The following is a 12,968-nucleotide window of genomic DNA, read 5'->3' as shown; positions in this document are numbered from 1 at the left end:
GGGTGGCTTGAGTGGACAGATGGGGGATGGAGCCTATAGGAGCTTCCTCCCTAGAGGTCACCATACCATCAAAGGAAGCATCTGCATCATGGTGCCAAATGGAGGACCACCCACAGTGTTTGCCAACCCTTTCGCCCATCTGAGAGAGCCTTTCCTCTGCTGCCACGTGTCCAGAATTTCCACAGCACTCATTTCTTCACTCATGTCCGCTGGACCCTGAGTGACCAGTAGTCTTCACTGGAGGCATCACTGGCCTCCTCCATCCTTCCTGCCTTGACTGAAACCTGGCTCTCTGAGGACATCACTGCCCCTGGGGTGACATCAGAGAACTCCTTGCAGTCACTTCCCCTTTTCCAGCAGCACCACCCACTCCCCACTAAAGCTGTCATCAGCTGCTGTCCTGGTCACTTCCCCACATTCTCTGCTCCTGACTCTTCAGGCCCCTCCACCCCAACTCAGGCCATTCCCCATAACTTCAGCATTCACACGGGTGAGTCACCAGCACCCTGGCCTTTTCGGTCCTTGTCTCCATTGTCCTCCGTCCCCCCCTCAGCCCCTCACTTCCTGGGCATACCCTGGACTTGGGCCCCACCAGAAGCTGCGCCATCCCTGAGTGCCTATTTTCTTGTACTTCTCTCCCTGCCTCCTCTGCCTCTTGATAGGTGCCCCTATCTCACCACTGCTAAGTTCTTCAACCTCATCCAAACTCTGAGGCCAAGGACCTCTCAGCAAGGCGGCCTGCTCCTGGCCTCACCCCTCTTCGGCACCGTGCGGCCCATCACCCGTCACTCGGAATGCTCCCTTGACCCTGCCCACCACCCCAACCCTGCAGCACCCGTGTCCCTCAGTAGGTCGGCATGCAGCCCAAAGCCAGAGCCCTGTGCTGCTGCCTCCCCCTTTCTTTTCCTGTTGGCAGACCCTAAATAGCCCTCAGGCTGAAGTTCAAGGTGTTCCCTCCTCCCTCACTCTCAGCATTAATGAAGTCAAGCCATCAGAGAGAGATACCTCATCTTCCCACATCCAAATCCCACACCCCTGCCCTAGGCCCTGGAAACTCTCTGACATGCCTGCTCCAAAGGCCATGCCCTCCATCATGCTGGGGATCCCATCCCCCAAAACTGACCACTGCAGATAATTTCTTTCTTTTCTCTATGGAATCATCTCCCAACTTATAAACAAACAAAAACTCTCCAAGTCCTTGACCCTATATTCCCTTCCCCTTTCCTATTCCCATTCAGAGCAAAAGCTCTGCTCCATCTTCTTCCTCACGTTTGCTCATCTTCCCACAGGGCGCAGCCCCTTCCCCTGCTTCATGGAGCCGCTGGTCAGGGTATCCTGTGACCTCTGTGCTGCTGCAGGCGGCACTCCAGGGCAGGGAGGAGAGCTGTTCCTTCTTCTGCTAGCTTCCGTGAGCTCACTCTCCCCTTGTCTTCCATCCCCTCTGGCCAACACTAAATGCTGTTGCTCCTTGCTCTCTTCTCTACCAGTCTCTCTCCTAAGCGTCCCTATACTTCCAAAATCTCTACCTCCAGACCAGACCCCTTCTCTCAACTCCAGCCTTAAGTATCCAGCTGCCACTTCACTTGGCCACCCCACAGACACCTTGAGTTCTACATTTCTGATGCTGAACTCCAGACACATTTTCTCCACCCCTACCAAAGGCTTCCCCTTGATAGCTCCCATCTCCCCAAACGGGAGTGCCTGTGGGTGCCCACCTCTCCCACCCTGGCCCATCCATCCGCCACCAAAGCATCCCAGAGCCAGCCTCCGCTCTCCTGCGGGAAATTACCCACCTGCACTTGCCCTCAAAGTGGCCCCCTGGCCCCCTCTTGCCCTCCTCCAGTCCCTCACAAAGTTGATGGTGATAGTTTAATAACACAAAGTGGCCAAATCGCGCTCATGTTTAAATTTTGTCAGTGACTTTCCACTGCACTTTAAAGAAAATCCACACTTCTGACCATGGCCTGGCCCCGTCCCCTCTCCACACCCACTTGGTCCACTCTTATGCCCTGTTCGTGTCCTCCAGCCACCGTGGCCTCCAGGGTGTTCCATAAAATGCCATGCTCCTTCCTAGCCCAGGGCCTTTACACACACCTCTGATTTGCCTCCTCTCACATGCCTTGCACAGCTGGCTTCTTCTCACCTTCAGGCCTCACCTGCATCCCCCCCATCAAAAACCTAAGTGCTCTTTTAAGTTCCACCTTAACCTCCTGGTTGCTTATTTCATTCTCCTTGTCACAATATGTAATTGTTATTTACTCATTTATATAAGTTACGTTTTTCCATTTCCTCTACTAGACAGTTTCAATGGGGTAAAGACCCAAACAGTGCTTTTTTCTACCCCACTCCATGCCTAGCACTGCACCTGAAACAGAGTCAAGGCTCCATAAATCCTTGCTGAATAAATAAACGAATGGGCAGATGGATGAATGGACAGATGGATGGATGAGTGGATGAATGGAAGGATGGGTGGATGGATGGACAGGTGGAAAGATAGAAGGAAAGATGGCTAGCTGGATGGGCTGATGGATGGATGGATGGATGGATGGATGGATGGATGGATGGATAAAATGGATGGAAGGATGGGTGGATGGAAAGATGGATGAATGGCTGACTAGTTGGCTAAACAAACCTCTGATGTCTTCCTTTGGGTTGGAACTGTGTCAAACCTTGTTGTTCCTTTGGAAAAGATGTTTTCAGCTTTAAAGGCCCGGCTCCCTGGTGACCATGTGTCCCCCAGGCTGCTCTGCAGCTGGGGCAGACTCAGGCCTGGGCTGCCATGCCTAGAGGCTCCATGCTGCCCAGCCCCCACCTGAAGCCCCAAAGAAGGCCCATCCTTCCTGCCTGGCTGTTGTCTGTCCCTGCTGTCCTTCCCTTCCCGAAGCAGGAAGCACTGTCATCCTGGCCTCTGCCGCACTCCCCCTGCCTTCCTGTTCCTGGCCCAGGAACTGGCTTCTTCCTTCCCCTGGACAGCGGCCCTGGCCTCCTCGCCTGAGCAAAGCGGTCGGGGCAGGCTCCAGGCCGAGGTCAGGGAGGCCAGAGTGCATACCTCCTCTTCTCTGTGCTGTCAGCAGCCTTGAGCAGTGGGGCCCTGAGATCAGCCACAGGCACTGGCTGTGGGACAGCACACCAAGATCCTGGGTGAGGGGCAGGCAGGGAGGTGGGAAGTCTTGTGGGTGAGGTACTGACCACAGCCCAGCAGTCACTGCTTCACCTGATTATCACAGCCTGGGAGGGAGGGAGGGGTCATGAGTCCAGTCAGCAGTGAGGAAACTGAGTCTCCAGGCTCCACATCAGTGGTACCCAGCAGCTATGCAGGAGCCCAAGTCTGGCCGATCCAGGCCCATCCCTGCCTGGGACCCAGCCCTCACATCTCTCCATCTCCTTCTCTCCCACTGCCACTCCAAGTGCCATTCTCCCTACCTCTGTGCTCCCTAGCAGTCTCCTTCCTGGCCTCCAATTTGTCCCTCAGCCTAGAGGACACCTTCACAGCTCCTTGTGGCCCTTTGGAGGTGTGAACACCCTTGGCCTGGCCTCCAACAGGCCCCCCTTCTGGCCAGCTTCACCTCCCCATGCTTCTGCTACACAGGCAAGATACCAGCCACACCCAGTGTCCCCCTGCTGAGCACACCAGGCCCTCACCCACCACGCAGGGAAGCTTTGTATCTTTGGGTGGCTCCTGGAGGCCAGGATGTCATTGGCCCATGGCTCTGTCCTCAGGCCCAGCACAACCAACTGAGAGATGATGTCAGGAGGGTTTGAGAGCTCAGGGATGCCCCTCCATGCTCCAGCAGAGTGTAGCAGCAGTGGGTTTTGCATTTGGCAATTTCTTATTTCAAGCCCTGTCATGGTCACCCGGTGGGTGACAAGGGCTGTATGGCAGTCCTGCTAATCTGGCTCCCACTCTCCTTAGCAGCTGTGCCCTGGAAGACAGAGGCAGCCAGGGCCAGGCGCGTGGCTGCAGACTAAAGGCAAGCCAAAGGGAAAGCATTGGGCAGCAGGTGAGGCCAGGCTGGTGTCTCCATGCATCAGTCCCAGGGCTGGGCCGAGTTGGGGAGCCTGCTCTAGGGCCCTCTCCCTTCACTCTTGGGGCCCGGCTTGTGCATAGACCTTGGGAGTAGGCTCAGGGGTGTTCTGTCTTGGAGTTGCCCCCATGCCCACCTGGATAGCAGCCTCTGTGCCTCCAGCGGTCAGGGGTGAGGGCAAGAGTCCATCAGTCCTCCCACCTCCCACCCCACAGGACTGAGAGGGCTGAGATGGGAAGGGCTGTTCAGAGAGAGTGCTCAGAGCTCCGTGAGCCAAGCTGCATGCCCTGCTATGTCCCTCTGACTGTATGACCTTGGGCAAGTCACTTCCCCCTTCCAAGCTTGTGAAATGAGACTTGTCCCCAAGACCCCAAATAACATAATACCACACTAAGAACCGTTGTAAGAATAAACTGTTGCTGGCTGGGGCACACTGAGACCCTCTCTGTCACTGCCTGCTGAGTGCTTTGCATGTCACAGCTGTTGCATCGCACTGTGACTCTGTGTTGTGGTCACTGTGCCAAGGTGGGGGGGTGGTCAGAGAAAGTCGGGCCAGTGGGAGGGAGTGTGCGTGTGAGTTGAAATGGGCTTTGTAGACTGAACAGGAGCTTGCTGGCCCAGGAGGAGGGCACAGAGGGCAGAGGGATGTGTGCAAAGACCAGGTGACCTTGGGCTGTCAGGTAGGTGGAACACATGGAGCGTGGTGTGGGGCAATGAGGCCCAGCCCTAGACTCGGGGCTGGCTCATTTACCTGCAGCCCTGCTCAAGGTGTGCTCCCTCCTCTTGGAGATGGCACAGCCCCAGGGCTTCGAGCCCATCTCTGAGCTCCCCCACCCTCCCTGGCAGCTCTCTTGAGCTCCAGCCCTAGGGGGCTCTGCTTCCCAGATGTCTCCTGCCAGGTGCCCCTCCCGCCCCACTCAGACCTCGACCACACCCACCACTGAGGAGGACAGCCAGGGGGCACAGAAGTGTCCTCCAGCCCAGATGAGCAAGTGTTTAAAAGAATAGATGAGAGAGTAGCATAGACATAGATACACTACCAACTATAAAATAGATAGCCAGTGGGAAGCTGCTGTATAACACAGGGAGATCAACTCGATGATGGGTGATGCCTCAGAGGGCCAGGACGGGGCAGGGTGGGGTGGGGAGGGGAGTCACAGGAGGGAGGGGATATGGGGATATGTGTATAAATAGAGCTGATTCACTTTGGTGTACCTCAAAAGCTGGCACAAGAGTGTAAAGCGATTATATTCCAATAAAGAGCTTGAAATAAAAAATAAATAAATAAAATAAAAGAATAGAGAATCCCCAGTGTTGGCAACAACATGGGCAAACAGGTACTCACGGGCATGAAAAAATGCTCCTACAGTTTGATCCCCCAATTCTGCTCTCCCCAGTACACCCTGTTACGACAACAGACAAGAACAAACACGTGCTGTATGCCAGCACAGCCTACGCCACTGTGCCTACCATACCCCTCTACTGTCCCCCCAGAGGTGGGTACCATTCTTATCATTTTGCTGATGAGAACACTAAGACACAAAGGTTGACTTGCTAGTCGGAGATTATCTTTGGGGGACAGGATTATGGGAAGCTGCTATTTACTCCATACTTCATCAGAACCAGTACCAACGGCAGGGCATCTGGAAGCACCAGGCCTGCCCCTCTCCTCTCCCTGCCACCCTGGCAAAGTGCTTTGCGCTTACAGAGCTCAGATACTTAGCAGCAGATGCCTTCCAGCCCGAGTGCCACCCCTAGACCTTCCGGGGCTGCCCCTTCCAGGCCCCTTCCTTGCCTGCCCAGCCTCAGCATCCCTCCTCTGGCTCCCACACCCGTGTCTCCCCACGGATCCAGGCCTTTCCCAGCGGTTATTTAGAGTGTCTTTCTAGAACACAAATCCCTGTTCTGTCTAAAACCATTTCCTGCCTCTCCACTGCTTGGGAGTGGAATGTGATCTTCTCACATGATTCTCCAGTCACCCTCATCACTTGCCGGATGCCCACTCTAGCCCCAGGGTCACGCAAAAACCTAAAAAGGTTCCCTCCTGGGGGCCTCTCTGCATGTTTCCATAGCTTCATGCAGTGGCTTGACAGTCCCTCAATGCAAGGATGAGAGCCTTTCCAGGGTGGCACCCCAGCATGGGACTTGGCCCTGGATTGCTCTTGACTGGCCTTCTGTGGTTCCAGGGAATAAAGCTACGGCACACAAGTGTGTGGGCAGGTTCGGTGGCGAGGGACGGAGGTGCAGATGTCCTGCACTGAAGCAGGCACATCTGCCAGGGGTAGGACTAGGGGAAAGCAATGTGTCTAGTGGCAGCCTGCTTCTGAAAGCTCTCTGGGACATCAAGGTGCAAATGTCCATGAGGTGGTCAGAAATTTAGGATCCCACATGCCCACCTCTCTAGTGCTTTCCCTGGGGACTGTAGACAACACCTGCCATGCCTGCCCCTTCTTGCCCCTCAGCCCCTATGCCATCTGGCACCAGACACCAGACAGTTGCCAGCTCCCTCAAAGCTGCTCTATAGCATCTAATGAGCCATTTCACTCCTCTGGTCTTAATTTTCTAATCTCCAAAATGGGCACAATAGCCTATGTCACAAGGCTAAAATCTTCACACACTCTAGTGTGAAGAAATTTAGTTAACCATTTCAGACTGAGGTGTGTGTGCGTGTGTGTGTGTGTGTGTGTGTGCACGAGTGCTGCTTCATACAAATGAAACTCCATTTGGCAGAATTCAGGGTAGCTTTGAGGATGGTGCTTTAGGTTAGGTAAGGATAAGAGATTCCCCTGAACCTGCCTGAAAGCCTAGATACTTTGCTCCCAGGGCACACAGGGAGTGGGAATGAGGCCCTGCTCCTGTCCTAGCAGACCCCTCCCACTTAGAGCAGCCTCCCACAGTATCTGGAGCAGGAGAAAGGTCATGCGCTGAGGCTGGGGTATGTGATGGGTGCAGGCTAAGTGGATGCGGGGCTACGTATGGCTGCCCTTGGGACCTCAGCAGGAGGGCCTGTACCATCAGTCCGAGGGGAGCCAGGGGGTGGGGGCGCTGAGGAAGGCTCGGATATGTGTTTTAGCGTGGTCCTGCTGAAGCAGCACAGAGGCAGTTTTGGGAAGCAGGGAGTGTTAGAGTGGCTGAGTGGGACCGAGGGCTGCCTGAGTACCTCCTGGGGGTGAGAGGGGAAGGACGGGCACCCTGGTAGCTGCGGAGCTCCCAGTACAGCACAGCTGTGGGTGCAGTCAGCTATGCCAGGCAGCTGCCCTGGCCTTTCTAGGGTCAGGGCTCTGCTCTGTGGCGACAGGACGGGTGGTGTTATCAGACAGCCCAGCTGGCTCAGAGGTGGCCCCCCAGCGCTGCTAAATCTGGGCCACGGGCTCCTGCCGCAGGAAGAGGGAAACGCAGGCAGGATGTCCTCTCCTGTGGCTGACAAGTCCTTTCCCATGAACCCATGCTGACCTCGCTGGCCACGTGGCGGGGCTCCCCCACTTGCCACCCTGACCTGTGCCTGCTCACTGGGCCACCCTCAACCCAGCCAGGCCTCGGGGACTGGAGTGGCCTGGGGCACTGGAGCCGTGCAGGGGCGTGCCTGCTGTTGGCCACACCCAGCCTCTGCGGCAGCCAGCACCAAAGCCCGCATCTTCCTGCTCCCAGACTTCTCCCTTCGGAGTGACCGGAAAACTGAGATCCCAGAGGAAGCCAGTGTCTGAAAAGGATCGAAACTCAGGAATCCCTGGCTCCAGCTGGACACGTCGGCCGTGTCTTGCTCAGAGGTTGGTGCAAGGAGTGTGAGAGGCTCTCCTCTCCCGACCCATACCCCTCTCTGGGGGGGTATCACAGGTTAGGCCCTCGTAGAGAGAAATCTGCAATATGGGGGGAAACACCCAAATGGCAGCAGGAGGGATGTAAGCTAGACAGAGAGAACTTCCCCTCATTGCTGAGACCCCACTTAGTTTCCCTAGGTTCCCTGATTCCCCTCTGCTTCATCACATTCAAGTGCTCCCAGCTTTCCTCCTTCCTGCCTTCGACTGGAGGCCCTGCCTCCCCAGTGGAGTGTGTCCTCTTTCCCCACACATCCTCCTCTTCTCAGGGTCCCCATCTGGCAAACAATTTCATGACCTATTCTGTTGCTTAAGCCAGAGACTGGCACTCATCCCTCTCTCTCCACCATCCCCTGTTGCCTCCTTCCCTGGCGTATCTTCTGGGTTCATCCACAGCCTCCTTGCTGTGGGCTTGCATCTGGTCTCACCCCTCTGGGGATGCCTTCAAGGGAGTCTGACCAGGCAGCTCCCTCCTCAGACCTCCCCTTTCCAGGTGTGCTGCTGGCTCCTGCCACCTCCACTTGCCTGTCTCCTCTACCCCATGCCTCCGCCCCCAGGAGTCTAGCCTCATCTGAGCACCATCTGACTTTTCTGCCTCTGGGCCATGGAGGGGGTCTTTGCCCTACTTGGAATCCGCTTCCCTGGAGACTGCAGACTCCTCCAGAAAGCCCCAAGCTGGAAGCAACCCTGTGCAGCCCACAGCCACCAGCTGGGCCTCACTGGGGCCACTGAGCACTTTTGTCCCTGGGCTATGATGCCATGTTTGTGTCCCTGCTCAGGAAGCCCCCTCAGGATGAGCTTGGTCCAAATCCTCCCTAGGCCACCCTGAGCAGACACTATACGTTTCAACTTGCACAGAACAGCAGTCCCCTTGCCTGGGCTGGGGTGCCACTGCCTGGGGGTCAGGGTGGGGGTGGCACAGCAAGAAGCTGACAAGATAGGCCCCTTGTTACACCTCCTACCCAGTCTCGTGCCTGGCCGTGTGGGCATCGTGCTCTGGGGAGGCAGAGAGCCCTTCAGCCACCCTGAGCCGGTGCCTCAGGCATGCTAGGTATGGAAGCAGCACCTGCATTTGAGTCCCTGAGCACTGAGCTGGGGCCGGTGATCCACAGGCACCAAGTGAGATGGGCCTAGCCCCCACTTCTGCCTGCACTGACCTGCATCCCCACCCTAGCCCCACGCCTCTGTCCACTCCTGGGTCTGGCTCACGGCTGAGGAGCAGGGACGGCGAAGAGCTAGGATGGTCATGTGCGCTCAGCCCATGGCAAGTGCCCGCATCCTCAGGCTGGGCCAACCAAGCTTCTGGCAGTTGCCTCCTTCCCCTACATGACCTTCAGCTGACTGCCACTGTTCAGAGGCACAAGCAGCCTCTCTCTAGACTAAGCTGCAAGAAACAAAGCCTGTTGGAGGTGACCTTTGCTACCTCCCTTCTCTATGGGGACACTACTAGGGCAAAAAGTCCAGCCCCAAGCACAGGCCCTCAGTGCTTGCCAGCTTGTTGCCCTGCTATGCATGGGGAAACTGAGGCACAAGGAAAGGAAGAGAGGGGCCCAGGCAATATAGCAAAGAATTTAGGAATAGAGCTAGGACAAGAGTCTGGTTCTGGGCCCAATCTCACAACTTTGAGGGTCAGCTTCAGGGCCAGACTGCTCACCTGCCAGCGCATGGCCTCCCACGCTGGCTGCACTGACACTTGCCCGCACTGGAGCACTTCTGCTCCAGCATCCCCCATCAGGCTGGGAGCTCCTCAGGTCCTCCTCAGCCCAGAAATGGGTGGCACACAAGCAAGGCTCAGGAACAGTGGCGATGGTCTGCTCTGCATGGGGCATCTTCTCAACAGCCATGCCCTGGTCCAGCCTGGGCCACCCCCCTCCATGGGCCCCTTAGCTTCATTCTCTCTCTTCCCCTTCACTGCCCAACTTTGGTAAGAATCACCTGCACTCACTGCAAGGCTGACCTCATCCCCCCGCCTTCTCCACCTCCCACTCTGCTCTAGTGAGGAGCACCAGAACACAAGCCCCTCCTGGTTTTCATTACACCCTGCATGCAGAATGTTTCCTGTCTCCCTGGAAACCTCTCCCTCTCTGGTCCCCTCCTTGGGGGAGAGGGTCCCAACCTGGACCCTTTGCTCTGTTTCCTCTCCAGCTCCCCAGCCCCATCTCTCTCCTGAGCCTTGGACACTACATCCACTGCCTGCTCGATGTCTCTTCAAGGTGGGATCTCCCACTCCTCAGCCCTGAAGCCCAGCCACAGCTGCATTCAATTCTCTCCCCACACTCATTCAGTCACTCAACACATGCTGAGCACCTGTGCCAGCCTGGTCCTGGTCAGGGTGCAGAGGAGCAAGGAAGGGCCACATGGCAGCCCCTCTGCTCAGACCTGCCCTGACTTGAAGGCCACACAGATGTCTTCCTCTCTCCTCCTCCCCCTAGGTTCACCCACACCTCACTCACCTCCACTATCCCCAGCCCTTCAGCCCATATAGGCACAGAGAACAGAGCTCTGTTAGCCCAAAGACCTGGGATGACCATTTCCCTTACCACTGTCTTCCCAGGGACTTTGGGGGAAGTTACACGTGTCCTTGGTCTAAGTGTTCCCATCTGTAAAATGGGTCTAACACTCCCTTGTGAAGATTAAAAGAAATGAAGCATGTAAAGCCATCATTCAAAGCCCACGGTGTTTAAAAATAGCGAGGTCCCCATCTCTCCCTTCAGGCCTCCCAGAACTCCTCCTTCTACCACTGGGGACCCATGACCCCTCCTCCTCTGATTTTCAGGGGCGCCAGATCTTGCACGGGCTTCCAGCTCATCGTCCCCTCATTCCTGATACTTTATTTTGACATCTCAGAACCACCATACCCCTCTGCTCCCTCACTCATCCCGCACACTCTCTTCCCTCCAATCCCTCCAGCAGCAACCTCCAATCATGTTCCCATCACAAACGGGACCTTACCTCTCCTGTGTTTAAGACCCGTCCTTGGCGGGCCCTGCCTTGTGATGCAAGATCCTTAGCATGGCCTTGCAGGGTCCTACTCTCTCACATAGGGCTAGGGCCGGCCTTCTGCCTCTTCTGCCACCCTTATCACTTATGAGTTGCCGACTCAAGATTCACCTCAAGTTTCAGCACTTACCTGAGCCCAATCTGCCCCACGGCGCCTATCTCCCACGATCCCGAGCCCCTACCCGCGCAGTCCTCGGCCTGGGGAAGGTGGCCACCAACCAGAGTTCCCAGCGCAGGACCGATCTCGAGCGCAGACTACAGGCGTCTGGAAGTGCGCACCAAGGTCTGCGACCCGGCGGGGATTGCAGCCTCTGTGCCGGCGGACAATCCCCGGTGCGCGCGGGTCGGAGGACAGAGCAGTGCGGTGCCTGGACTCCACGAGAAAGCGTGTGAGCAAGCGAAGGGGCCCAGGGCCAAGGGAGCTGAGCCACAGACGGTGGAGCGAAGTCGGGAATGAACACCATCTCTGCGCTGCGGTGCAGCCCGGCGCCCCGTCCCCGCCCTTTCCTCATCCCCGCCAGCCCGGCCCGACTCGCCGTGCTCCTTCCGGCGTCTGAATCCCTGGCTCCCGACCCTGTCTCCCCGCGTGTTCGAGGGTCCCCGGAGCCCTGTCCCCCGCCCGTCTCGCGTCGGTGCGCTCCCACTATCCGCCCAGGGAAAGCCTCCCCCCCTTGCGGCCAGCTGCGCACTGGCGCGGGCGGAGGGCTCACCACGCTGGCTGTCGAGCAGTCCGAGGTAGACCCACAGGCGCAGGCAGAGCGCGGCACCCCGCTGCATCTCCGGCCGCTGCGGCTCGGGTCAGATGCGCTGCGGCTGCTAGGGCTGGAAGTGTGGGCGCCAGGGGAGGCGCGGGCGGGGCCGGGGCGGGCCGGGGCCGGGGCGGGGTTCCCGGGGCGGGGCCTGGCATCTAAAGCCGCCCTCGCACCTCTCAGCCCCGCCCTCCCTCCTAAGGAGACTCCCGCCTAGATCTGAGGGTGCTGGCTTTGCGCTGGCTTTGCTGGTCCCTGCCCCACTTCCGAATCAATCGCAGCCCCTTCAGGCCGGCCCTGGGGCTGCTACGGCCAGTCCTTCATTGTGCGCTAAAAAGGGAACAAACCCCGCCGTCAAGGTTGGACCAAATGTGGCCGCACGTATATTTCTGTAATTTTCTTCGATCAATAAATACTATGTTCAAAGTAAGGGAAAAAAACAAAAGAGCAATAAATATAATTTAAAATGGCAATATATCAAATCTTTGAGAATATTCGGCAGACTTTATCTTACCGCCTACGTGGTGTAGATGGAGGCTGTACACTTGGATCAAGCCACTCACTATAACCAACCTCCATCCTGCAGGCATGTCCTCTTTAGATTTCCTCCAAATAGTTTTGCTCTGAGCTCATTCATAAGTCCTTTTATCAGGTGACACTTTGCTCTGTGACTTGGCGACCCTCTCACAGACTTCCTTTCTCTTTTCTGTACTGTCTCTAGAATTTTCCTATTTAAAAACAAATCCCGTGAGGATGACTGTCTCCCTCTCCTGCTTTTTAATTCACACTTTTACTATCCCTCCCCTCTACCCCCTGTAAAAGTCCATTCATCCTTGCCAAAAACCATTGTTGATGACAACTGTTACCAAATCTTCAGTGCAAGTAAGAATATATTAAGTTGTAATCACATATAGATGATTTAATAAGTAATGTTGGGTAAAGTAGGCAACCCAATAAATGAAGTTAGATTTTTTTCCTCAACCATGTATTGATTTTCTTTCGATTTTTGTTTAGTTTTAGTATCTGGAAAGTATATATGAATGTATTATAAATGTAAATTTTAAACCAAACACCTATGTTTCAACCACCCAGATCAAGGTGTATAGAATGGCACTAGCTTTCCAGAAGCCCTCCCTTTCCCCTCCCTAACCCCCAAATCCTGGCTTTATCATTTCTTTGCTTTTCTTTATCATTTTATTGCCCAAATATGTTTTGCTTGTTTTTTAACCTTATTTAAATGGATTCATCGTGCACACATTCTTTTGCTCAGCATCTTTTGTGAGATTCATGTGTACTGCTATGAAGACCTATATTTCAGGCATTTTCATTGCTGCATAGTCCTCTGTGTGATAAAGCATCGTTCCTTTGTCCATATACTG

The 12,968-nt window shown here is 55.7% G+C and overlaps 1 protein-coding gene across 1 annotated transcript in view; it reads right to left on the bottom strand.

The window, feature by feature from the left end:
• Positions 1-11,663, bottom strand: part of FLT4 (fms related receptor tyrosine kinase 4) — a 40,612-nt gene extending 28,949 nt beyond the window's left edge. The window contains exon 1 of the mRNA XM_057708856.1: positions 11,551-11,663. Coding sequence (XP_057564839.1) covers positions 11,551-11,617 — 67 coding nt within the window. The 5' untranslated portion in view covers positions 11,618-11,663. The remainder of the gene's footprint in view (positions 1-11,550) is intronic.
• Positions 11,664-12,968: the final 1,305 nt, after the last annotated feature.

Source organism: Hippopotamus amphibius, chromosome 15 (assembly GCF_030028045.1).
Source record: "Hippopotamus amphibius kiboko isolate mHipAmp2 chromosome 15, mHipAmp2.hap2, whole genome shotgun sequence".
NCBI classification, from domain to species: Eukaryota; Metazoa; Chordata; class Mammalia; order Artiodactyla; family Hippopotamidae; genus Hippopotamus; species Hippopotamus amphibius.
This window is presented reverse-complemented; position numbering and strand designations above follow the sequence as displayed.